Below are 26,930 nucleotides of genomic sequence, written 5' to 3' on the forward strand. Positions count from 1 at the left end.
ATAGTAGAAACAGAAAACTACCCACCATATTAGACAGAGCCTGCTGCTTGGATTCTTTGTAAAATTCAATTTTTCGACTAGAAAGAACAATCCAGGAAGTAGACCAGTTTTTCCTTAGGAGAGAAAAAAGCAAAAAAAGCACTATCACTTGAAGAAATCATTCACAGGTATTGTATGAGCAACATTTGGAATAAGTAGAGACTATCTTTACTTTTAACCAGAATTCCTAAAAATCTTTTCTTTATTAAAATCTACAGGTGGGGGCTTCCCTGGTGGCGCAGTGGTTGAGAATCTGCCTGCCAATGCAGGGGACACGGGTTCGAGCCCTGGTCTGGGAAGATCCCACATGCCGCGGAGCAACCGGGCCCGTGAGCCACAACTACTGAGCCTGCACGTCTGGAGCCTGTGCCCCGCAACAAGAGAGGCCGCGACAGTGAGAGGCCCACGCACTGCGATGAAGAGTGGCCCCCACTCGCTGCAACTAGAGAAAGCCCTCGCACAGAAACGAAGACCCAACACAGCCAAAAATAATAAATAAATAAAATTTAAAAAATAATTTTAAAAAAAATCTACAGGTGGTATGGAATTTAGGTAATAATAAAAATATTCTGTAATTTTTATATATCATGGCATTTATAGTAAAAGTTTCATCATTTGCAGATCTTCCCCAAATCTTTTTCAGCTATCAAAAATCCAACCTCGTGTATCCATGTCTTCCACTCCATAAAAAGTCTATGTTTCTGCAGCAAACCAAAAACAGCAAAGTAAAAATAGAAATCAGAACCTCGTCCTTCATCGTTACATCTCTTCATTGGTTTAGTATACATCAGAGTCTGCAAAACTAACCAGCTAATTTACCTGCCTAGTTCACAATATTTTTCAATGTTGAAACTCAATGCAAATAAAGGGAGTCAAATGCTTTTTACTTTTTTGCCAATCAAATTGGCAAGAATTAGAAGGAATAATACCAAGGTTTACTGAGAGTATGGAGAAATGGATTCTCCCATACAGTTTTGGTGGAAGTGGAAACAACTTTTCAGGAGTGAATTTGGCAATATGTTTTTAAAAAATATTTTAAAATGTGTATATCTTTTGATTGAACAAGCCCATTACTATGAATTTAAATTTATCCTAAAGAAATCATCTCATAAGTTAAGGCTCTGTACACAAGAATGAAGTGCACCATTTCTTAATTCTGCATCTAAAATATCAAAAAATGAGATAGGTTATATAAATTGCATATAATGGAGTCATACAATGGACTAATGAACCCTGTGCTTAGCAGAATCCTGATATGGGAAGATTTTAATGCAGACCATAATATAATATGTAGTTCATAAGACCATGCTGTGCTATTTACCTATGATTGTCCTCACCCATCCCAGTCCCTTCTGATTATTAATTCCCATTCATCGAAGTTCAAATATTATGTCCTCAAATATGTTTTCCATGACTTCCTCACATAGCACTTAGGATAAATTAAAAAAATTTTTTTTGTAAATTTCACTTCTCTTTCCCCCATTAAATAAAAAGCCCCAAATCGACAGAAAACATTTCATCCTTACAGAGATACCCCCAGTGACAAGCAACAGTGCCTTGGACAGAGTAGGCACTAAATATGTATATGTTGAGTCAATGATTAAACTTAGGCATGGGGGTAAAAAAAAAAAAAGCTGGATATAACAATAGTTAAATCAGAGAGTGAAACCATAGCTTTTGATTTTCGTTTGCATTGAACATGTATTACTTCAATACGTAGATGTATGTATATTTGCGTCATGAAGAAAGACAAATGTTTTAGATGGTAAAAGATTAAGGAGATTAATATACATATGTTTCTATTATATCATATTGCTGCAGTTTGCTTTGGTTTAACACTCAGTTCAGAATAGCTGAATTCATTTTACAAAAGTGATTTTTTAGAAAAGTTTACAAAAAGACTATTCTGGTCCATAGAAAACTACACAAAGATACATTTTAAATGACCATTTAAGATCTTCGTGTAATTTAGTTCCACTTGCCTCATAGTCTCTAGGGGCTTGATTTAAAGGACAGCTGTGATTCAGTAAAGTTAATATTTACAAGATTAGGTTGCTCTTACATGCCTGAAGCTTTCCTAATGATACACCATTGTGTTAAAAAGAAAAAAACTGGATAAACAGAAACAAAACAAACACAATGTGTATTTTTCAACATGCAAATATGAACACTATGTTCTTGGACCCACTTGTCTTCAAATAGTCACTTTTTCAATCAAATGATGAAAAAGATGGGGGAAAAATGAAAACCACATAGACCTTTTTCTTCCCTTGCCTTAGTTCCCATTTCTCGTTTTAGGTAACAGTAGCAGCAAGATGAATTGGAACACCTGTAGCCTTCTTCTTATGCAGGTCATAATATTAGATGGCCCAAGATAGAGTAAACATTGGCGGGACTGCTGGTCTAGACTGGGCATCATTTTTATCTCCACCCCTTACTTTGACCATATGTAACCAAGGAGAATGGGACACCCCCAGGCATGACGGAACCTATATTTAACCTGCCTGTTGTATTTCCCACTATATTTTTCATCTCCTGGCAAGAGATACTCTATACCTTATTTGCTTCCTGTCTATAGCAAGCCCTGGGTAAATGGTTCTGATATGATCTTTTTCAGATGTTGATCGTTTATAGAATGTGTTGGCATTACTCTTCCCTTTCTTAAATTTGGAACTGGAACTGGTTAGAACTGAAGTTGCATGAAATTCGATTACCTCATGGTTCACAGTTAGAACTTTGAACTGCTGTGAAATGTTCCCTCTTAGGTGAATCTGATGAACAAGCTGAATAGGGTAAGAACTGCAGGTATTGGAAACTTAGTAATATGAATTGTTCTGGCACTTTACATACAGTGCAATTTCTTTTTGATCTTATAAACTACAAACAATGTCTTTATGAATACAAGTGAAGATTTTTCCTATTTGTTTAAGATAATTTCATTTCAAAAAGAAAAACAGAATGCTGTTTTTCAACGTTTTAGAGGCTCCAATTTTAATTCAGTTTTTCATGATCTCTTTTAAAATAATAATTAGCATAAATTATTTTGAGTACCTAGTATAAGTTTGCTTGTCTACGGGAGACTTAGCTTCACTTTAAAAGATGATGAAGGTACTAATCTGTCCATTTACTAATATGGAAAACAAAGTTCAGAGTGTTTAGGTAACTTACTTAAGGCCATACACTTAGAGTCAGACTCAGTTTCTCCGATTCTGAAGCCTGAAGTCTGTTCACTAATTTATGTTGTGTTTTTTTAAAGATTACAGAGTATAGGCATACCTCATTTTATTGTGCTTCACAGATATTGTGTTTTTTTGCAAATTGAAGGTTTGTGACAACCTTGCTTTGAGCAAGTCTACTGGCGCAATTTTTCCAACAGCGTTTGTTCACTTCATGTCTCTGTGTCACATATTGGTAATTCTCGCAGTTTTTAAAACTTTTACATTATTATTATATTTGTTATGGTGATCTGTGATCAGTGATCTTTGATGTCACTATTGTAATTCTTTTGGGGTGCCATGAACCATGCCCATATAAGACAGCTAACTTAATCCATAAGTGTTGTGTGTGCTCTGACTGCTCCACCGACTGGCCTTTCCCCATCTCTCTTCCTCTCCTCAGGCCTCCCTATTCCCTGAGACATAGCAATATTGAAATTAGGCCAATTAGTAGCTCTACAATGGCCTCTAGGTGTTCAAGTGAAAGGAAGAGTTGCATCTCTTTCACTTTAAATTGAAAGCTAGTCATGATTAAGTTTAGCGAGGAAGGCAGGTCAAAAACCAAGACAGGCTGACAGCTAGGCCTCTTGTGCCAAGGAGTTAGCCAAGTGAATGCAAAGGAAAAGTTCTCGAAGGAAATTAAAAGTGCTACTCCAGTGAACACATGAATGATAGAAAAGCAAAACTGTCTTAATGCTGATATGGAGAAAGTTTTAGTGGTTTGGATAGAAATCAAACCAGACGCAACATTCCCTTAAGCCAAAGCCTAATCCAGAGCAAGATTTTAACGCTCTTCAATTCTGCGAAGACTGAGAGAGATGAGGAAGCTGCAGAGGAAAAGTCTGAAGCTAGCAGAGGTTGGTTCATGAGGTTTAAGGAAAGAAGCTGTCTCAGTAACATCAAAGTACTAGGTGAAGCAGCAAATGCTGATGTAGAAGGTGCAGCAAGTTGTCCAGAAGCGCTAGCTAAGATAATTAATGAAGGTGACTACACTAAACAAGAGATTTTCCATGTAGACTAAATAGTCTTCTATTGGAAGAAGATGCCATCTAGGACTTTCATAGCTAAAGAAGAGAAGTCAATGCCCGACTTCAAAAGCCTCAAAGCACAGACTCTCTTGTTAGGGGTTAATGCAGCTGGTGACTTTAAGTTGAAGCCAAAGCTCATTTACCATTCTGAAAATCCTAGGATCCTTAAGAATTACGCTAAATCTACTCTGCCTGTGCTCTATAAATGGGATGACAAAGCCTGGGTGAAAGCACATCTCTTGGCAACATGGTTTATTGAATACTTTAAGTCCACTTTTGAGACTTGCTGCTCAGAAAAAAAGATTCCTTTCAAAATATTATTGTTCACTGACAAACTACCTGGTTACTCAAGAGCTCTGATGAAGATATACAATGAAATTAATGTTGTTTTTATGCCTACTAACGTAACATCCATTCTGCAGCCCATGGACCAAGGAGTCCTATCATGTAAGAAATACATTATAGCTGCTATAGGTCATGATTCCTTTGATGGATATGGGAAAAGTAAATTGAAAACCTTCTGGAAAGTATTCAATATTCTTGATGCCATTAAGAACATTCCTGATTCATGGGAAGAGGTCAAAATATCAACATTAACGGGAGTCTGAATTAGTTGATTCCAACCCTCATGAATGACTTTGAGGGGTTCAAGGCATCAGTGGAGGAAGTGACTGCAGAAGTGGTGGAGATAGCAAGAGAGCTAGAATTAGAAATGGAGCCTGAGGATGTGACTGAATTGCTACAATCTCATGATAAAACTTTAAAGAATGAAGAATTGCTTCTTATGGATGAGCAAAGAAAGTGGTTTCTTGAGATGGAATCTATTCCTGGTGAAGTTGCTGTGAAGACTGTTGAAATGACACCAAAGAATTTAGAATATTACATAAATTTAGTTGATAGAGCTGGGGCAGGGTTTGAGAGGACTGACTCCAATTTGAAAGAAGTTCTACTGTGAGTAAAATGCTTTCAAACAGCACTGCACACTACAGAGAAATCATTTGTGAAAGAAAGAGTCAACTGATGTGGTAAGCTTCCTTATTTTCTTATTTTCAGAAACTGCCCAGCCACCCCAACCTGTAGTAATCACCACCCTGAGCAGTCGGCAGTCATCAACATCAAGGCAAGACCCTCCACCAGCAAAAAGATTATGACCCACTGAAGGCTCAGATGATGGTCAGCATGTTTTAGCAATACAGTATTTTTGAATTAAGGTATGTACATTGTTTTGTTAGACATAATGTTATTGCACATTTAATAGACTACAGTAGAGTGTAAACATAAATTTATATGCAAGGGGAAACCAAAAAAAATCATGTGACTCTCTTTGTTGCCTTATTCTCTTTATTGAGATGTTCTGGAACCCAACCAGCAATATACTGTTTTCTTGGTTAAGGAGACTGTCAATGTCAGATTTCACCATAGTTTTGGTCCTAAGTCTCAAATTATAAAAGCTAGAGTACAGAGCCTGTGACAAGGTATAAGCCATCTGGACTGTCAAATTAACTGTTTTACCTAATGTTAATTAGAAGGATTGGTCAAAGGCCCACCACTCTCAAGCTCTATTTTTCTCTTGGGAATTGAACTGATTTAAAGGAGTCACATGATGAGTCTTTCAACTCCTCATAAGAAGCCGGAAGCAGCGATGTGCTTCTAACTATGACACCACCTCTTTCTCTTTCCTGCTAGGGGATTATTCTGGTTTGGGATGAGTAGGCTCACCTGCACTCAGTAGGGAGCCTAAAACCAGAAAGTGTTTCAAAAGCCTCTAGTCTAGGAGTGGCTAAGAATTCACCTAATGGGAATATCTTTTAACCTATGACTTAGGTCAGAACCTTCCTCTCTGAATGAAGTAGTCTAGAGACTTGGCTATTTTCTTCACAATATCTTTCGAGTCCATTCCCCATTTGATGTGTTTGGCCCACTGTGCTGCCTGTAATTCTCAGGATATCAGCAGAAAAGCTTTCTCACCAGTTACTCTAACACAGCGAGGCTTTTGATGGCACTGTCAGCTCTGGAGGGAGTATGAATAGGGTCAGCTGGCAAGGTTTTGCCTTGACTTGTACCTTTAATGCTTTCTGCATGCAACCAAATCCTTATAGGTGACAGTTTTTCAGTGTATTGAGATTCAACCCAGAGAGCGAGTAACTCCTTCAAGTTTAGAGGGCTCAGGCAGGACTTTAAAAATAGACCTTCTGAGGATGAAGCGATTTTCAGAATGGAAAGAAAGTCCCTCTACTTTCCTAGTACCTCCAAAGAGGGGAACACCATCCCTGACCTCCTAGAGCTTTTCCACTCCTGGGCACAATATCTGACATTTAGTGAATGCTTATCAAAGGTTTTTGAGTAAAAGAATATATGGGTTCTCAAATTTCAGGAGGGTCACACATCTAGATTATTCCTGCCCTGTTTGTTGTTATTTACTAACAAGGACTACAAAACACCTACTTCTTGCATTTCCCTTATTTATTCCTTAGTTCCCAAATGTTTTGATAAGTCTTTCATAGCATTGTTTTAAAAGTATCTAACATTCCTGGTTTAGTATATCTTTTTCTAATTTATAATCCTAGTGGCAATACCTGAGCTTTCTCTAGAGGGCTTCCTGACTTCTCAGATGTGTTTCAATAAGATAAGCTATTATGAATGCATTGGTTCTCACTCTGTGCGAGGTATGGCACCTGGTATTCTGTATGTGTCAAGTAATTTAATCCCCAAGCCAGTCACAAGTATCTACTGAGCATCTACCAGAGGACAGATACAATTCCAAGGACTGAATATATAAAGGCAAATAGCAGAGACCTCAAGGCATTTATGTCTAACTCAGGGGAGACAGGCAGTAAACACGGAAACAAATCCTCCACATTCAGATAAAAAAATTGAGACTTAGTGAGGTTGCATCCTACCCAAGGGCATCAAAGTCATAAATATGGGATTCAGACCAAGTCTTCTGGACTTAGAAGGCCATGCTCATTCTGCTGTATCAGTTGTCTCTAGAGCAGGTGGCATGCAACTCTCCCTTAGTCATATTGGGCACGTCTATGCAGAGCCTCATGATAGACCCTGACAGAGGAAGACACCCAACTGCTGTCAAAGAGTTACTTGAACATCTTTCTCCTTGGAACAAGGGCACTTCTTAGCCTGACCTGGGCTGTTCTGCAATGCTGACCTGGAAGCTCTTTCATCTCTACCTTCCCAAGATGGCCAGCACGTAACTTCATCCATTGATGGGAGCCAATTAATGCATCAACACTTCATCATCTTAACTTTGAGGGAGTTCTTTTTTTTTTTTTTTTTTTTAAATGTGTTTTTCAATTTTTTTTTTTTTTTTTTTTTAAAGTTACATTTAGTTGCCTTGGAAATATATTTATTTATTTTATTTTATTTTTGACTGTGTTGGGTCTTCGGTTCGTGCGAGGGCTTTCTCTAGTTGCGGCAAGCGGGGGCCACTCTTCATCGCGGTGCGGGGACCACTCTTCATCGCGGTGCGCGGGCCTTTCACTATCGCGGCCCCTCCCGTTGCGGGGCACAGGCTCCAAACGCGCAGGCTCAGTAGTTGTGGCTCACGGGCCCAGCTGCTCCGTGGCATGTGGGATCTTCCCAGACCAGGGCTCGAACCCCTGTCCCCTGCATTAGCAGGCAGATTCTCAACCACTGCGCCACCAGGGAAGCCCTGGAGTTCTTTTTTATTTTTCCACACAGAGAGATAAAAACCAAGCTGTTGGATAGATCTGAGGGTTAAACAAGATACATAGGTCAGGAAATGTCCAACTTCAGTAAGTCAGAGGTCCCAGGAATAGGTGAGAGAGTCTCCGCATGAATTTACAAGTAACAATTAGGTAAGGGATTGATATTGACACTACTGATTCAGTACAGGAAATAGATCCTGGGACAATAAATGCAGGCTATTTATTTTAATTTTTTTTGTCACAAGACATCACATCTAAGGGGGAAAAAGATCCTTAATGTAATTAGGAAGGAGGAAGAACTAAATTCTAATGACAATTAGTTACAATTAATGCAATTGGTGGGACAATTTCTCCAAGTGAGACACTTCAGAGAGCTTCCCTAAAACAAATACTGAGTTGTAAAGGTAGAAAGTAAAAACAAAACAAAACAAAACAACCCCAAAATCAAAGAAAGCTCAACACAGGCATCAGCTTGACCAAAAACTCTGCATTCTACAAAACGGACACCGGATGGCAGCACATAATAACAGCAACTTGGTAACTGCTTATCTGAAGAACGCTTGATGGAAAATGGCCCTTAAAATATTTGTTATCGTCATAGGAATCTGTTAGCTTGAACTCAGGTTTAACGTATTCATCTGCTCTAACATCAAAGCTTTATATCTTACACTCACCTCTCCTATGCCTGCTTTGGTAATGACACGGTGGCAAACGAAAAAGTCAGAGGAAAATATATGTGAGGTTACTTTGTAAATTTCAGACTCACTCTGGGCCGCCTGCCTCCGTTATCTGACTTGGGCACACTGGATTTGACTTGATTCTGTACCTCTGGTGGGGGTGAATGTGAATTACTCTAGTGTCCTTGACTGATTTACTGAAAAATCACTTAGACACTGTTTAAGTGTTCTGACTAGTTCTCAAACTGGTAGGTGAAGAACTTATTGCTTCTCTCTTATATTTTAAGCTTCTTGTAATTTGCCTCTGCTTAAAAAAAAGGGTCAAAGAGACACTGATGTATAAATATATACATCTCTGCCACTATTGCAAGAAATGTAAAAGCTTTATATATTCAAAGGGTTACTAGAAGTTGGAAATTATAACAGAGCGTGTATTGGAAATCATGAAACTAAAGCAACCTTTTACAAATTAACTTCAGTATTGCATACTCTCCAAACCTTCCCTCCAATCCTTACTATGGAACATTAAAAAGAGAGAAAGACAGATGAAGCCTGGAAGAATTTATTGGGATCTTGAGCAGAAGATGCTAAAAAAAAAAAAAAAAAGTTTACATTAGGAGGGTACTTTGGTATCACGTTCTACAGAAAGTCTATTCTGAGAAACAATTGTTTAAAAAGAAGAAAAAGCAAATAAAAACAAAGGTCTAATAGCCATGGGCTCTAGGATGAAAATACACACTAGTAGACATAACATTGCACTACCTTTACTCGATTTCTTCCCAAATACCTCTCTGTCCATATTTTCACCCTCAAGTCCTTCTTCCCAAGTCCCTCTGAAAAGCAGAGCAGAGTGACAAGCCACATATGATAAGATGTACATAGCCGCAAATGAGATGACGAAGGGGCAGGCTTGAAAGTTATAGAGGGAGAGATAAGGGTATGGAAATAGCTTACATGTTGTCAGGGGGCTTTTATAAATTAAAGTTGTTTTCAATTAAAGAATTGAAAACAACTCTTTGCTAAGGTCTCTGAGAGCTTCAGAGAAACCTGGGCTACTTAACTTTTGGGGATAGACGTACCAAAATGCAGGAATTTCTAAACTTTATCAGAAGAAGCATACTTTCAATGTTCACAAAGAAAAACTAAAGTTGAATGCTGAATGTCTGGGGCTTTCAACCCCGTCCATCTGTCTGGGGAGATTTCTAGAACTTCATTTCAAAATAAAGCTAAATTTATGGCCCTTTACAAATGTAAGATATAGCCAAGGAGTTCTCCTTCCTTCCACCCACTCTTGTTGTATTCAGAGATAGGTCAAACTTTTCTTAGAAAGAAAAAATATATGAAAGAGGAAAGGAAGCTAAAGAAAAAGGAACAGGAGAAGGGAAGGAAAGAAAAATAAGAACACAAAATATGATGTGGATGACCTGTCATGTATTTATGAGTAGAAAACTTTATAGAGATTAATAAAATAGTAGTAAGTGACAACTGAAGCCCTTTGTACTGTTGATGGTATGAAATAAAAGAACAATTTTTGCTTCCTGGCCTCAAACATCTTCTAGCAAGAGGGAAAAGTCCAACCTACTTTAAACAGAGGACAGGGCTAAAACTCTGATACCAACTACACATGCAATAAGATTGAGAGAAGGAGAGGTGGATACAAGTGACCAAGTTTCTCCACTTGTTAAGATTGAAAGTGGTAATATAGCCTATTTTAGAGTATTATTTCAGAATTACTGGTAAAGCAATTATCCAAGTACTTGACAGAATAAGCATCTGTTACTATTGTAGTAACTCATTACAATTTATAAAAAGATATAAAGTTCCTTGATAAATGGGGAAAAGGCTATGGAAAGAAATTTTACATAAGAAATACAAATTATAGCAACTATGGTATACTATTTAATAGTTACTAAATTACCAATGATATAAAAACTACACAATTTTTCAAAGTTATGATTAAACTGACCATTTTGTTGTTAGTTACAAAAAACATACAGACTCCTTGGGCAAGCAGTATGTCAATACATAACAGTCATTTAAAAAAATGGTCTTGTGATTTAATTAAGTCATCTAGGCTTAGAAATTCTCTTAAGAAAATATAAAAGAAAAATTGACAAGCAATAGTAGGTTTACTGCATTTATAACTATTTTAGTATAAAACTGGAATCAACTTAAAAATCTAATAAAAGAGGAACGTAGAAATGGCTTGGTGTATTACAGTCCCATCAACATTGTGGTGTATTATATGTTATTAAACATGCTGACTATATATACTACACTTTTCAATCTGTAACGTGTTTATAATAAAAACTAAAGCAATCCTTAAAGCAACTAAAAATAGAGCTACCATATGATCCTGAAATCTCACCCCTGGGCATATATCCAGAGAGAACCATAATTTGAAAAGATACATGCACCCCAACGTTCACTGCAGCACTATTTACAAAAGCCAAGACAAGAAAGCAACCTAAATGTCCATCAACAGATGAATGTATAAAGAATATGTGGTGTATATATATACATATATATATATGTATATATATACACACACACACCCCTACATATACATACATATACATACATATATATATATATATATATATATATATATACATACACACACACACACAGTGGAATATTACTCAGCCATAAAAAGGAATGAAATAATGCCATTTGCTGCTGTTGCAAATGGGTGGACCGAGAGATTATCATACTAAGTGAAGTAAGCCAGACAGAGAAAGACAAATATCATGTGATATCACTTATATGTGGAATCTAAAAAAAGAAAAAAAAAAGAAAAGAAAAAAAAAGACACAAATGAACTTATTTCCAAAACAGAAAGAGACTCACAGATACAGAAAACAAACTTATGGTTACCAAAGGGGAAAAGGGGATGGATGGGAGGGATGAATTACGAGGCTGGGATTAATATATACATACTACTGTGTATAAAATAGATAACCAACACGAACCTACTGTATAGCACAGGAAAATATACTCAATATTATGTAATAACCTATAAGGGAAAAGAATCTGAACAAGAATACATATATATATATATATATATATATATATATATATATATATATATAGAACTGAATCGTTGTGCTGTAAACCTGAAACTTGCATGATATCATAAATCAACCATACTTCAATTAAAATTTTTTTAAAAATTCAAAAAAGAAAGCAAATCCCACAAACAATAAAGAATAAAATTATGGAACAATATGGATCAAATTTAAAGATTTCTGGTCACTAAGGACTTTCATCAGCAAGGTAAATAGATAGTGAGAGACTTGGAGGAGATATTTGCCAAGCCTAAAGTTGACAATGTATTACTACCTGGTGTACATTAGGAGTTCTCTCAAAAAAACAAAAAAAGTGAGAAACTCAGTAGAAAATAGAGTTTATGCACAGGTGATTCTTGGAATGCAGAGCCTGACTGACTCTGAATAGGTGACGTGATGCTGAACTGAAACACCAGTCAGAAGAATAAAAATAAATGCAACACTAAAGTAATGTCCTATAGCCATCAACTTGCAAAACTGAAAGTTTGATAATGCTGCATGCTGATGAGATCATGGAGCGAGGCGATCCCTTCTGCATTGTGGAGAGAGTGTAAACCGATGCATTCATTCTGGAGAAAGCTTGGCAGTAGCACCCAATTCATTTATAACCGTGTGTACCTTACCACCAAGCAATCCTTTACTCCTGGGGTATGCCCCAGAGAGAATTCCTCACAGGTCTGTAAGGAGACATATCGGTGTGGTTTGTTGCAATGTTGTTTGGGATGGAAGGAGTTAGGGACAATTTACGTATCCACTCCTGGGAGACTGAGTAAGTAAAATTTGATGTGTGTTCACAACGGCAAAATGGGCAGCAGTTGGAAGAAACTAACTTGTTTTAAATATATAGATATAGATAGATATCCTAACATTGACTAACATTGAATGAAAGTAGTACGAACCAGAATGAGGCTTATAAACCAAAGGCTTATGCAATTTAGAACACATTCACTTACACACAGTTTTCCAGAATGCCACACATATAGCCATATAAATGTATGGAGAGAGGATTTGATGAACACACATTCTACAGAGGATTGACGTGAGGAATGGAGATGAAGAATAAAATAAAACCAGCTAGGGGTCTTGCCCAGAATGATGATAATACAAGGCCACACACTGAAGAGGAAAATCAACTCAATTTGTACACCTGAGGTTAAAAACAAAGACAAAAACAAAAACAAAAATGGAAAACTAAAATTTATATAACTTTAAATGAAAAAGCTGAAAGAATGCATAATTGCATGCAAGCTGATTGAAATAACAATAAAACATAGTACAAAATAATATTTATATGAATTTAAACTAGAACACAGAAATGGTATGTAAGCTGATTAACAACAAATAAAACAAATACAAAATGGTATACACACTGGTTGAAACTACCTAAAAATGTATTCATGTGAGTCTGTTAGGGAAAAGGCCTGGTTGTGCTCCTCTACTTTTTCTTGACACCACTTTCTAGGAAAACATTTTACAGGGATGGTTTATGGATAGCTTATGGGCAAGGACATTGTACAAGACCACTGTGGTGGCACATCATCTTGTTTTCTTGGAATTCCTTTTAGCATCTCCTCCTCTTGCTTGCATGAGTCTGGAGGATAAGACTGACCAAAGCTACCACCTCCTCTTTCCTGCCAAGCCCCAGTGAAAGGTGAAGTGATAACTTAGACAAGTCCTTTTCTGTCCCTCTTTGGATTTTTTGTCCACATCGCTGGTAAGGTGAGAAAGGGTTTTGACTTATCTTGGGAAGGTTTATCATTGCACCTTTCACGAGCTGATATAACTGGGAGAAAAGTCTAGGGGAAAGTTGGCACTAGATTGGGTTAATCAAAGAATCCCTCCTGGGTCCTTTCAGAACCCAACACATTAAGTCAGGTTCTCCACTGGGGCCAGGACTAGATGAGTCTTTGAAAGCAGCATTGCATTTGATCTTGTCTCCTGTGCATCTCCCTCCTGCACCCTTCAAAGGAGGGTGGCTGCAGGGTTACTGCAGAGGAACGGACTAGGAGAGGGTTCAAGGCCCTGTTTGCTATCCGAGAATAAAACATAATGTGGGCAGAAAATAGAGTTTGTTCTTTAAAATTGAAATAGTTATTTTAAGTAGTGGAATTATGGATGATCGTTTTCCCCAATTTTACTTCTTTTAAATAAATATATACTTACTCCATTATAGCAAACAAACAATAGCATATTTCATTCTCTAGTGTTGGCCAGAGTTCCATTCTAGTAATGAATTGTATTATACAATTAATAAGTGTCCCATTGTGTAGCTAATTAGTAAATTTATCCTGTATGATTTTAACTGTTAATAATATAGTCATGAATAAATGCCTTTTCTCCCACTGTAAGCACTTTCTATATACCTTTGCAGCTTGCATATAACCTAGCACAAAGCTAAGTATATCATAAGACCTACATGAGAAATAGGGAAAATTCTAAAATGGAGATGATTATTTCTAAATATCCCATACATAAAAAACATGTAGTGTGTTTGTCTACCCTCCTATCAACCTTATTTTTTTCTCCAAGTTTTTTCTTGTTGTTGCCTAGGGAATCCTTATTATATTTTCTAATTTCTCTCACCTACTCTGTGTTGACCTCATCTCCAAGTGCAGCAACTTCCAACTTTTTATCTGACAGATTATTTTCCTTTTATTTTTTTCTCAAATGATTTTTATTTGAGCAACAAATGTATTTCAAATCCTCCATCCTTCAAAAAATTATGATCCCAATGTATTTTAGGGAGATTTTTATATACTGCGAAATGAGTCCTTTCATCCCCTAATCTGTTAATCCCAGAAATCAAGACACATTATCTTATTTCTTCACATATTTTTTAAGATTTCAAGTCTTAGGAGGTCATGAAGCACTTCATTTATATATTCTGTGCAACAAAATAAAATGTAGTGCTTTGTTGGAAAACTATAATTATATTAAAAATACTGTTGATCTTAGTGATAGCAGAGAGGAATATTCTAGTCATGCACCATAGGGCCTACCTTTCCAAACAATAGCAGTGACACAACTGAGGAGATGGGGAACTGGCACAGTTATATAAAAGTGAATTAAAAAAAAACTTTTATTACCTTAGTTTCTTTCCTCCATCTGCAATTTTAGCTTTTTGAAGATAACCTTCTTTTTCAACCATCTGCAAGAAGAATGCATATATTAAAACTGTGACAAACTCCTATGCATTATTAGTTTGAATGAACCTGTGCTTGCCAACAGTCATTGCAGTGATGGAAGTTTCCAGTCACAGAACTTCAACAACAATGCATATACAGCTTATGGGAAGTGCCTTCAAGATCATTCATTACAAGCTGTTAAATATCCAAAAGAAAGATAACAAAGAGTAATGTGAATGATTTGTTAGATAGTGATACACCTTTACTTACTTTTCCTTCTGGGAATTGAAGTCACTTGCTTACAAAATTGATTAAAAATGGTAAAACAAAAACAAATTTAATGCCTTCCTTAATTTTACCAATCATCCTTGGAAAAGTTCTTCCTTTTCACTCCTCATTTCCACTTCCTCATGTACCTGCCGATGCCAGTGAGTGAGAAAAATTCAACAGAACCAGGTAACTGGGCCAGTTAAACTGGAAGGGCATTTAAAACACTGACATTCCATGCATTTTGTTCAGTTAGTTACCAAGAGATGCTGTAGCAGCATTATCTCATTATCTTCCTCCATGATGTGGGTTTGCTTCCTTTCCTATTTGTATTTATTGGCTTTCACTGCTAATACAGCTGCACATTCCTTAAAGGAGATTCAACCATTCCTTATCATTCCACAGAGGTTTTTGTGGAGTTCTACGGTAAATAAATACACAATGCAAATTGTGATGTGGTGACTCCCAGCAAAGTCTATAATAGATGTTTTAATTTCTTAGTGCCCTATTTCTACCTTCCCCTGTCAGTCCTGCACCCCTCCCATCCCTAAATCTTACCTGTGTTCCATCTTTTCGATCTTGGTAAATTGCCAACAACCTTCACCCACACCCCCATGCTATATGCTGAAAGCTTTAAGGAGTCACCTACCTAATATCAAAGGACCACACTCCCTTAGTGCCACCCTACATGCTTTCCTCCTGACTGTAATACTTCACTTCCACCATATCTTCATCTCATCAATTCCCAGATATATTAAATCTACTTTAAAATGTAATATTTCTCTCTATTGTTAGAGAGTTCTTCCATGTTTCCTTTGCAATCTCTTTTTAGATGTCCTGTCCTGAATCTTCATTTTCATTCTGCCATTACCACTATCACAGGGCTTATTTGGTTGTACCTGCACCTGTGCTGTGACTCTTCCTTTCACACCTGTGTTCCCAGCACAGAGAGTACTTGCTGGTACCAATGATCACAATAATAAATATTGTTTGAACAAATGAGTGGATGAATGAATGGCTATTTAAATGTTTATTTAAATTTTTATAGGAAACTGGACAAGCAAAAATAACCTGTCTGCATTATGACAGGTTAGAGGAAGAGATATTTGGGGGTGAGTTGTTCCAAACCACTAAATTTCATCAGTCAAAGAACTGGCTATTTACAAGACTCACTCTGATATAGGTGAGATCTTTTCTGACTTGTTTATTATATTCCTAATACACAGTACAATACTTAGCTTTCAAAATACATTGGATGAAGACATCTCTTAATAAATAATGATGAAGATAATGATGATCTATGATAATCACAGCACAGTATTTTTCACATAGCTACATTTCCAGAGAATTTCTTTTCTTTCAGCATGTTCTCCACAAGCCTAGAAGAATCTGAGGAAGCTCTCTTAGATAACTTTTAGAATCATGATGTTCAGTGGTGCCTCTTCTGTACTTAGATACGTCTATTCATTTGCTTTTCCCACCTTTTGTCCTAATGTGTACTGTCTCTTCTTCTTAGTTCCAGGAAATCTTATTTGTCTACCCCCTAAAATCCGTATAATACATTTAGTATTTAAATCTGGGCATCACTAGTTTCTACAAATGTTTGGAAGAAAAATGTTGTTAAGAGCAATTAGCACCACAGAGGAGGTCCCTTTCTTTAGGAATGTATATTGAGAAATTTTGTTGTGTAACCATAGATAAAATTTACCGTTTTATTTAAGCTTTCTTATGATGAAAATAAAATAAGTTACCAAAAGCCTGAATCTATCTACCAAAAAGCTACAAAATCTCTCAACCCATGATAAAAACTGATGCATACATTCTCAGCTAAGAATATTGCCTTTTTCCCCATAAAAATATTCACTGAAAGACCACTAGGTGGATATTTAGTACCCAGAGATGTATTATTGATGACCATTTCTTTAAAAAGAGAAGGGAAATGTGAAAGTAGAAACCTAACACTCTTGCAGGGGAAATCAACATAAGCTAGCTTGAATTATATACCTTAAAATTCTCTCTCCTTGAATATATAAGTAAAGTTTCTCTATATGCTGGGCCTTTTCAGGATACCTGAGATTGAGGCCAGGGGCTGGATTTCTCATGTTAGGATTCTATAAATGGACATCATTGCCATCAAACAGGCTGAACCAATTTTCACGGTCTTTGGTCAATGCAACAGAGTTTCCAGGCATGTCCACACAGAGGTCCAGAAAAAGGAAAGAGGAAGAGGTAAATAGCAGGTTAGGTATCTTCTTTTATATTATCTTTCAAAGTCCAAGTTGCCTTCCTGGTCATTTGAAGAAGCTAATAATCCTTCTACTGTGTACTTTTACCTATTATATTTATTTCTACAGTTCATATTTTTACTTATCTATGTATTGGCATACACATTTCTACATGTAATTATATACATGTGCAACCATCATGCACTATTCCCACTTCTGTGATCAGGTGTTCATTGCTCTCCATTGTTTCTTTCATACTTGCTGTACAACCATTCATTCTTTCAACACATTTTTAAATAGTAACATCCTCTTCCCCTAAATTCCAGCTGCTCTGCTCACAATGGGGCTGCAAAGACTAATAGGACAACCTTAATCTTACTGAGGCTTATATCCTTGTGAGCTCACATTTCAAGATACTCCTGTTCCTCTTTTTGGGGGACTGGATACCATACTCCCCTCCAGTTATCTCAGAGACTAAGGCCAACTTTTGCCCTGAAATAGAAAACTCCAATCAGGCTTCCTACACTGAAAGCACTGCATTATTTTAAGTCCCATGCTGGGAAGCAAAGTTTCCATGAGGTACATTTAATTACTTTATTATTCCTTGTCATCATACTTTGAAATACCTCACCATGTTCCAGGCACTGGGAATCAGTCATTCCAGGAGGCTCATAGGAGCAGAAAGAAGTATTAGGGCAAGCAGAAGATTGCTATGTATTTCGTATGTGGGTTTATATACGGTACCATAGTAATTATTCTAATTACTTATTCCTCTTTTATGTTAATCACATGGTTTGAAGGGACAGTAATCTATAAATTACAGTTGAGTATACTGGTCATCTAGGACCTAGATGGTCTTGCCTCTAGTAATTTACAAAACTGTGTATAGCTTTAGGTCTATGTTTAGGATACTATATACCAAGTTCCAGGCCAACTTGAAGTTCTTTAAAGTAGTAGCACTCCCTAAACAAAGTATACTTAAGAACTGTCAACCAATCTTTAGATGCTGAATCTGGCTTCTTGAGCTATTTGTCCAATATTCCTTAGAAGCCCTATTTAATGTTAAGTGGCAGGAAAGATCAGCAATTCGTCCAGATTGGATGCCAGCCAGTCTGCTAGCATTGAGGAAGCACTCGGCAGACACAACTGTGCTGAGATACAGATGAAAAGAATGAATGGCAGTGGGATATCCAGATAGCACCTGTTTATCAACCTAAGTTGGAAGCGAGAGGCAAGGCAAGAGAGCAGATGACAACCTTTGATTAATGCTAACAATCATGGCAGAAAGACCGGCCTGTAACCGTTAAGTACAGACACTGCAATTTTTTTTTTATATGAAGGCTTCACGTAGTTCTCAGATAAAAGAACTGAATTGAAAACAATAGGTTTTCATCTACACCAGTCCACCAAAAGAATTCTGTCAAAATACATGTTTATAAATGGAAATAAACTGAATGTAAAACTTTCACCAGATTTTCATGAGAGGGTATTGGCTTTTTTTTTTTTTTAACATCTTTATTGGAGTATAATTGCTTTACAATGGTGTGTTAAGTTTCTGCTTTATAACAAAGTGAATCAGTTATACATATACATATGTTCCCATATCTCTTCCCTCTTACATCTCCCTCCCTCCCACCCTCCCTATCCCACCCCTCTAGATGGTCACAAAGCACCGAGCTGATCTCCCTGTGCTATGCGGCTGCTTCCCACTAGCTATCTATTTTACATTTGGTAGTGTATATATGTCCATGCCACTCTCTCACCCTGTCACATCTTACCCCTCCCCCTCCCCATATCCTCAAGTCCATTCTCTAGTAGGTCTGTGTCTTTATTCCCGTCTTGCCACTAGGTTCTTCATGACCTTTTTTTTTTTTTTTCCTTAGATTAATACCAGAACGACACACCCTTTGGGCTGCTGATGTATGTTAAGTGGTTGCTCTTTTCTCCTTTGTTCTGATTCCTGTGTTCACTGGCAATCCTCTGACTCCTAATTTAGCTTCCTCGGTCCTCTCACAAATAGTCAGAATGTGGGTGACAAATAGCATCAGTATATTTGCCATTATAAATTAATAAATCAGAATTATAATTTATACAGCTGACTCTTACAAATTTGGTTACTGTGAGGTAATCCTAGGGATCATCATCTCTGTACACACTGATAACATTGATACATATAATTTTTCAAGATCCACAAAACTGAGACAGGCCCCAGACCTGAACTGGAGAGAGCCCTCCGAAGTAGATAGCACCATCCTGTGAAAGTTTCTGTATGACTGACTGGCCTCCTAGGAGAACTTTGTATCAATTCTGTATAACTACAAACATGCACTAATATTATTTTGCATTTAATTATTTTCCTATTTAATAATTAGGCACTTGCTATATTTTTTTCTGAACTTTTAATAGATCGCAGTACTTTGCTGATTATCTGTTTGTTTAGATAATTTCTATTATAAAGCACAGAAGGAGGACATATCTGGTTATATCATTTTACCCCCAAATGAGGCTTCTCTTCCTTCTTAAATCTCTTCTTAACTTTTCCACCACCCACAGAAATAGAAATTTCTGTGTCTCCTTTCCATTGGCTTCTTAAAAATTATTTTTTAAGTTTCTATTTTTAAAATAAAAATTGTATATATTTAAGGTGTACAATATGATGTTTTGACCTACATATACATAGTGAAATGATTCCTATAGTCAAGCTACTTAATATATACATTTCCTCATATAGTTACCTTTTTATTTATTTAATAAATTTATTTATTTTTGGCTGCATTGGGTCTTCATTGCTGCATGCAGGCTTTCTCTAGTTGCGCCGAGCTGGGGCTACTCTTTGCTGTGGTGCGCGGGCTTCTCATTGTGGTGGCCTCTCTTGTTGTGGAGCATGGGCTCTAGGCACGGGCTTCAGTAGTTGTGGTACTCGGGCTCAATAGTTGTGGCTCGTGGGCTCTAGAGCACAGGCTCAGTAGCTGTGGCGCACGGGCTTAGTTGCTCCACGGCATGTGGGATCTTCCCGGACCAGGGCTCAAACCCGTGTCCCCTGCATTGGCAGGCAGATTCTTAACCACTGCACCACCTGGGAAGCCCCAAAATTTAAGTCTTTTTTTGTGGTGAGAGCATGTGAGGTCTACTCTTGTAGCAAATTTCCAGTGTACAACAGCCTTATTAACCAATATAATCACCATGCTGTATAGTTGATCTCTAGAACTTAGTCATCCTACATAACTCCATTGGCTTTCCTTCTCTTGCCCCACTTCCCTCTTTGGGACTCATTGCTTACATTTTTCTTCTCAGTTTCCAATTATTTTTGTACTGGCTCTAGCTTTCTTGCTATATCAGATCTGCTGACCATGTGTGTGGACTTGCAGTAGAACAGAAACAAAAACAAGGAAAAAAAATCACCTTCAAAATGCAGCTTATCTGTACACCATATAAAGTACTAAGTACATAAAAAATGTAAATGCTTAATTTTAGGACTATCTTACATATAGCTGGAGAATGAACTATGATGCATTTAGAGAGGTGAAATATAATATTTCTGCCTAATGTAGATACATAATTTACTGTGTGCAGACTTTAAAAAAGTGGTAAACCAAAATTCTCAAGTTGTATACAATAATTACACGAAAAGGAGAACAGAAGAAAAGCAAAGAAAAACGATGCTGTGTCATACATGAGTGATGCCTGTAAAGGAGTAATAAAGCATTCTCAAAGAAGTTCTGGAGAAGCTGGTCTTGACTTCAGGTCTCAAAGTTAGGCATGGTTTGCTCATTGTAAATTATTTATACCCTGCAGTGTGTATGTTGCACAATGCTTTCACGGGTATTCTCCCTCTCTTACTCTCAGGATAAGAGAATATGTTGTGCTTTGGGGTTCTGCTGAATGTCTTAAACTGTTTTTCAAATGTTGGGTTTGGCAAAGTACATATAATGTTTTGCCAAGTGAATTTCCCCATCATTTTAAACCCCTGTGTATTTCAAGAGAAATTTTACCCACATGTCTCTGATTTATTTACCCTTAACTCATCAAAATATCATCTTGAATAAGCTACATTTTGATGTTTAAGAACCCCCATAGCCTTTTCCTGAGCCTTTCATCTTGTAACCAGTGTGTTTCATTTGGTCACCAACAAAATATCCAGGTTCTAATTGGGAAACAGGCTGATGAGGGAACCTCTTTTTGTCTTAAGAATTTCAGTCTTCTGGAGGCTTTTCCTGTGTATCACATCTCCTTTCTCCTCCTTTATTTCTCTCTTCTTCCCTGACTTCTATTTCTTTGTTTCCTTGATTTAAATATGTTGTTCTTTCCTTGCCCGTCATTGGAATTCAGTGAGAATGGCCTTCCTGGTTACTGCCTGGGCAATTTATTAGCCTAATTCAATTGTTTTGTTATAACCTAATCTTGGTCAAGGCAGTAGGGAAGAAAGGACTGCTCAATGTTAACAACCTTTTTTGTTCTTGTGTGTGTTTGTTCTTCTTCTCTACTCTACAGTTAGATGAATTTCAAATGTAGGCCTGGATGGGAGAAGTCATGGTAACCTGTTTCTGTGTTTTAATGGCTTCTGAACTCCTTACCATCACCTCAAGGCCCATCAACATCTGAGCACTGCCTCACTCTGCCCACACTTCCAGACTTATTTCCCTGTTCTAGCCAGTGTGGCATTCTTGCAGTTTTCCCAGTGTACCCACTTTGTTCTGACTTCCAGACCTTTGCACCTGATGTTCCTTCAGTTTGCATCATTCTTCCAGTAATTTGCTTGACAAACTCTAGTCACCCTACAAATCTCAATTTAAATGGCCCTTTCAAAGAGTGCTTTTATGACTACTTAATCCAAGGTGGGCTCTCCCTCTTTCATAGAAACTTGTTTGTCTGCTGTCATAGCATGTTGTGCAATTTGCATTCAGAGAATTATGCCTTTCTTTACTCGTTTAATACTTTTCTTCACCCCTAGACTGACAGCCCCTCCAAAAAAAGACATGACTATTTAGCATATCATCGCATACCCTAAACCCAGCCCGGTGCCCAGCACAGGGATGGCCTCAACAAACATTGGAATTAACACACTCCTACAAAACACTGTAAAAACTACACTCCAATAAAATTTTTTTAAAAAATAAAAAACACACTCCTGCTGTTTGAGTAAAGGAAGGGTACATAAAGCAATGAAAACTTGGAGACGGTGTGTATTACTGTTATTAAATTATATAACATTATTAACATACTGCCAGCTTGAAGATCTGGGAGGAAGGTTTTTTCAGAAAACCTAATTTTATCTTGACAAAGTAGAATTTTGAAAGACTGAAGAGCTTTTGAAAATTTTTTGCAATTTGAGGAAAGCACAGCCTGATCAATAGAACTATTCCCCCAAAGGGGCTGTCCTTTGTATTAAAATAAGAAAACACTGTATGCTCTCAATGTCTTTCATCCTTAAAGCCCTCACAAGTATTAATTAATCCACAAAATGATATCTGGCTCCAAAAGGTAGAATCTGTGACTTAAGGTTTATCTGCAAAAGCCTGCTTTGCCCCCAAGCCATGGCAACTTCCTGAGCTCTGGCCTCCAAATCCTTCTAGCTCAGGAGGTAGCAGATGATTCTCTAAAACCTGCCACAGGCTTTTGACTCCTGCAGGGTTATTCGTAGACATGTCTTAAACTCTTTTGATAAACATAAAGATGATAAAGATTTAACATGCTATAAACAGGATTATTTTTCTTGAACATTTCTTTAGGGGGAAAAGGGAAAATGCCCGGAAAATAATTAGGTCTCATGAAGAGTTATAATATGAAATACACAAGATCAGGAAACAAACACATATTAGTATATTTGACATTTCATGTTTAAAATCTTTGCCGCATTACAGAACTGGTTAAGCAACAACACGGCTTCTCAGAAAATAATATAGTCTCATGCATTGATAGCATATGGATTTGCACACCAAGTGGCATAAATGACTTCAGGTGTCAGTGAACTGGGTAGTTTCTGCCCTAAGATTTCAGACTCCAAATAGGAATATATTTTTGTCAGTATTCAAAAGAAATGCATTATGTTTCTGTTTAACCATGTTGATCACAACCTACTTTATTAAAGGGGAAGTTGAGAGGTAAAGCATGGTTACCAAAGGGTGACAGCATCTATGGGAGCATCCACCATGGCAGACTCCGCTGTCATAAAGTGAATTACTTTTCTCCAAAGGGAGTGCATCGAATAGGATACTTTTGCCAGTTGTGCTTAAAGCCAAAGCCTCCCATGATTGCTGGATACTGTTCAAGGAAGTTCTAAATATAGGAGATAAAGGAAATGGGATTTATAGCAGAAAATGTGGGATATAAATAAGCTCAAAGATCCATATAGTAAAAATAATGAGTAATAACATCAACTTAAAGGATTTTACTATTTTCTAAAGTGTTTTGGTGTATATCATTTTATATATGGTAGTTGATCCTGGTAGGTACTGGCAAGGGAAACTACTGCCAGAACCTATGGATGATTCCAGAAACAACACCGAGGCAGGCATGAGGGAAAGAAAAAGAGATGTAGAGATGAAGGAACATGTCAGATTTGTGGAAAAAATATGTGAATCTAGGTTAAAAATAATTATACAGTTATATTAGTCAAATATAAAGACAGCTTTATAGGTTCTGGAAAATAATTCAAGTCTTGATGTAAACAGTAACGGATAATTAAAAATTAATCAGAGGGACTTCCTGGTGGCGCAGTGGCTAAGAATCCGCCTGCCAATGCAGGGAACACGGGTTCGAGCCCCGGTCCAGGAAGATCCCACATGCCGCGGAGCAACTAAGCCCGGGGGCCACTACTACTGAGCCTGCGTGCCACAACTACTGAAGCCCGTGCTCCTAGAGCCCGTGCTCTGCAACAAGAGAATCCACCGCAATGAGAAGCCTGTGCACTGCAACGAAGAGTAGCCCCCGCTTGCTGCAACTAGTGAAAGCCCGCAGGCAGCAACGAAGACCCAACGCAGCCAAAAATAAATTAATAAGTAAATGAAATTTTAAAAAAAATTAATCAGAATTTGTTGTTTGAGGGAATTGGTGGTTATTTTGGCATTGTCTACCATAATGAAGTAAGTCATAAGTAAGACTTGTGGGGGAAAGATAATCATTTCTGTCTTTAAAGTAACATCAAATAAGCAATTTAATTCAAGTAGAGATTGATGAATAAAAGTTGAACATAACCTCTGTTCACAAGACAGAGCAAGATAAACAAGTACTCAAAGAGAGGGTCCAGGGAAACCCAACTCAGGAATAGGAAGTAAATTGGTTGGTAGTTCCAGTAGAGTTTAGAGACAGAGAGAGAGAGAGAGAGTGTGTGTGTGCTTGTGTAGACAGAGAGAGTAACAGAGAGAGAGGGATGCAGAGAAAGAGATTTAGAGAGACTGCAAACTGAAGAGGTCAACAAATTACTGGGTTTTTTTCCTTCTATCAGCAGTACTTCCCAATGCCACTTTTACAAGGTTATCTGACCTAGAATAGAGTATTGAGCACATAGATATATCTTCTTTTAGTTAAACTATCCATAATTTGAGATATTTAAAATGAGTTTCACTTATTGAGAATTGAGGCTACAGAGTCAAAACATAATTATAGGCCAGCAAACCAACAAATAACCTTAAAGGTAGGAAGTTAAATTGACAAAACTATTTCTGAATATTCTAATTTTTTAAATATTAGCCTATGCTTGATGTATAGGCATAGCACAAATATACCATTAGTTATTGATTAAATTTAAGTAATGACCATAATTTTAATTTTTAAAATTCATAATTAATATATATTTCATGTAAAAATTTTGAGACACTTTAAGGCATTTTTCAAATACAATCCATATATATTTGTACATGTAAAATTATATATAATTGCATATATATTTATATTACGTACACACACGCTCATATAGCTTCATTTTCAGTCTAACTTTTGCCATGTTTCATCAAACACTTCAGAGAAACATTTGCACGTGCTATATTTAAAATAGAGCACTTTATATGTACTTTATATGTTCTGTAAGGCAAATTTATAGAAAAGAAACACAATTACTTTCTATTCACTGTACAGCTGTACTATGCCAGGCCTTCTATGAAGTTTTAATAATAAACAGTAAGTGAAGCATAGCTCTCCCCTCAAATACCTTATAGTGCAGTAAGAGACATGTAAAAGGAAACAGGCAATTTTAGTGTGATTAGAGATAGAGGCAATTTAGAGACAGAGGCAAGGCCAAGCTGCTATAGGAAGGTAGAATAAAGAAGGGCTACCTGATTCAAAGTTGAGGAAGCAAAGAAATACTTTCCAGGGAAAATGGTCTCTAAGTTGAAACCTAAGTGATTAATTTTGAAAACAAGATATTGTTATATCTAATTAAATTTTAAAATGTCTTTCACTATGAATAGCAGTCATATATTTATTAATCTCCAAAATCAACAATATTGTTTTAATAAATCTTTAATATCTTATCATTAAATCAATTGACAAACATGTCTTTTCTGAACAAACCCTAGTCCCAGAAGCAATGTAAGGGGAAGTATGATATAATAAAGAAAATACAAGTCATGACCCCTAACTTCAAAGCATTTATAGTCTAGCCATGGTACAAGTCTATTACCCATGAAATAAGAGAGAACAACACAAAAGAGTGCTGAGATGAAGGAACTATAATTGTTACAGAAAATCCAAACTCCTTCAGGGTGAGAACCATGTCTTAATCATGTTACTATTGCTGGCTTGAGGTTGTGTATTTGGCAGTAGATAATAAATAAGGTAAATCAGAGCCGTGAGAGAAGTCTATAGACTTGATGCTATAGAAAATAGGAAGCTGTTGAAAGTTCTGACAAGGAGAATGAAATAATGAAGGTACTGTTTAAAGAAGGTTGGTGTGGAAGGTTGTACAGTAGCACAGGATCAGTGGGAGAGGCATGGTGGGATACAGTGGGGTGAGACCAGAAGCATTTGAAGGCCTCAGAAAGGGTGTGCCTGTATACATGGAGAAAAAAATGAGGCCACCACATCCATTGTAGAGAAACCACCTCAGAAAATGTTGACATGTGAAGGGTCATAGAGAAAATAAAGGATCCAAAGAAAATGTGTTCTCAGCCTAGATAAACGTTTGCTACTAATAGAAATGGGATAGATTGGGAGTTTGGGACTGACATGTACACACTACTATATTTAAAATAGATAACCAACAAGGACCTACTGTATAGCACAGGGAACTCTGCTCAGTATTCTGTAATAACCTAAATGGGAAAATAATTTGAAAAAGAATAAATACATGTATATGTATAATTGAATCACTTTGCTGTACACCTGAAACTAACACAACATTGTTAATCAACTATACTCCAATATAAAATGAAAATTTAAATAAATAAATAAAATTTTAAAAAAAGTCTTCTCTATTAAAAAGAGCTAACTTTTTTGTTTTTTGTTTTTAACAGCTATTAAAAAAATAGAGATGGGGGTCAATGGAAATAGGAATAAATTTGGGAAGATGGTGATGGTGTGTTCAACTTGGGATATTTCATTTCAAGGATGACACCAAGATGCGCTAAGAACAAATGACTAAGTAGGACTTCAAGATATATGATGAGA

General features: G+C 36.9%; 1 protein-coding gene across 2 annotated transcripts in view; it reads right to left on the reverse strand.

Moving 5' to 3' along the window:
• The window catches only part of ARHGAP15 (Rho GTPase activating protein 15), a 617,448-nt gene that overhangs the window by 505,236 nt on the left and 85,282 nt on the right, over window positions 1-26,930 (reverse strand). For both annotated transcript variants that reach the window (XM_082395825.1, XM_082395826.1), the window contains 2 exons: window positions 14,797-14,858; window positions 26-113 (listed from right to left, as the gene is read on the reverse strand). In XM_082395825.1, coding sequence (XP_082251951.1) covers window positions 26-113; window positions 14,797-14,858 — 150 coding nt within the window. The remainder of the gene's footprint in view (window positions 1-25; window positions 114-14,796; window positions 14,859-26,930) is intronic.

This window comes from Balaenoptera borealis (assembly GCF_965194805.1).
Source record: "Balaenoptera borealis genome assembly, chromosome: 6".
Lineage (NCBI taxonomy): Eukaryota > Metazoa > Chordata > Mammalia > Artiodactyla > Balaenopteridae > Balaenoptera > Balaenoptera borealis.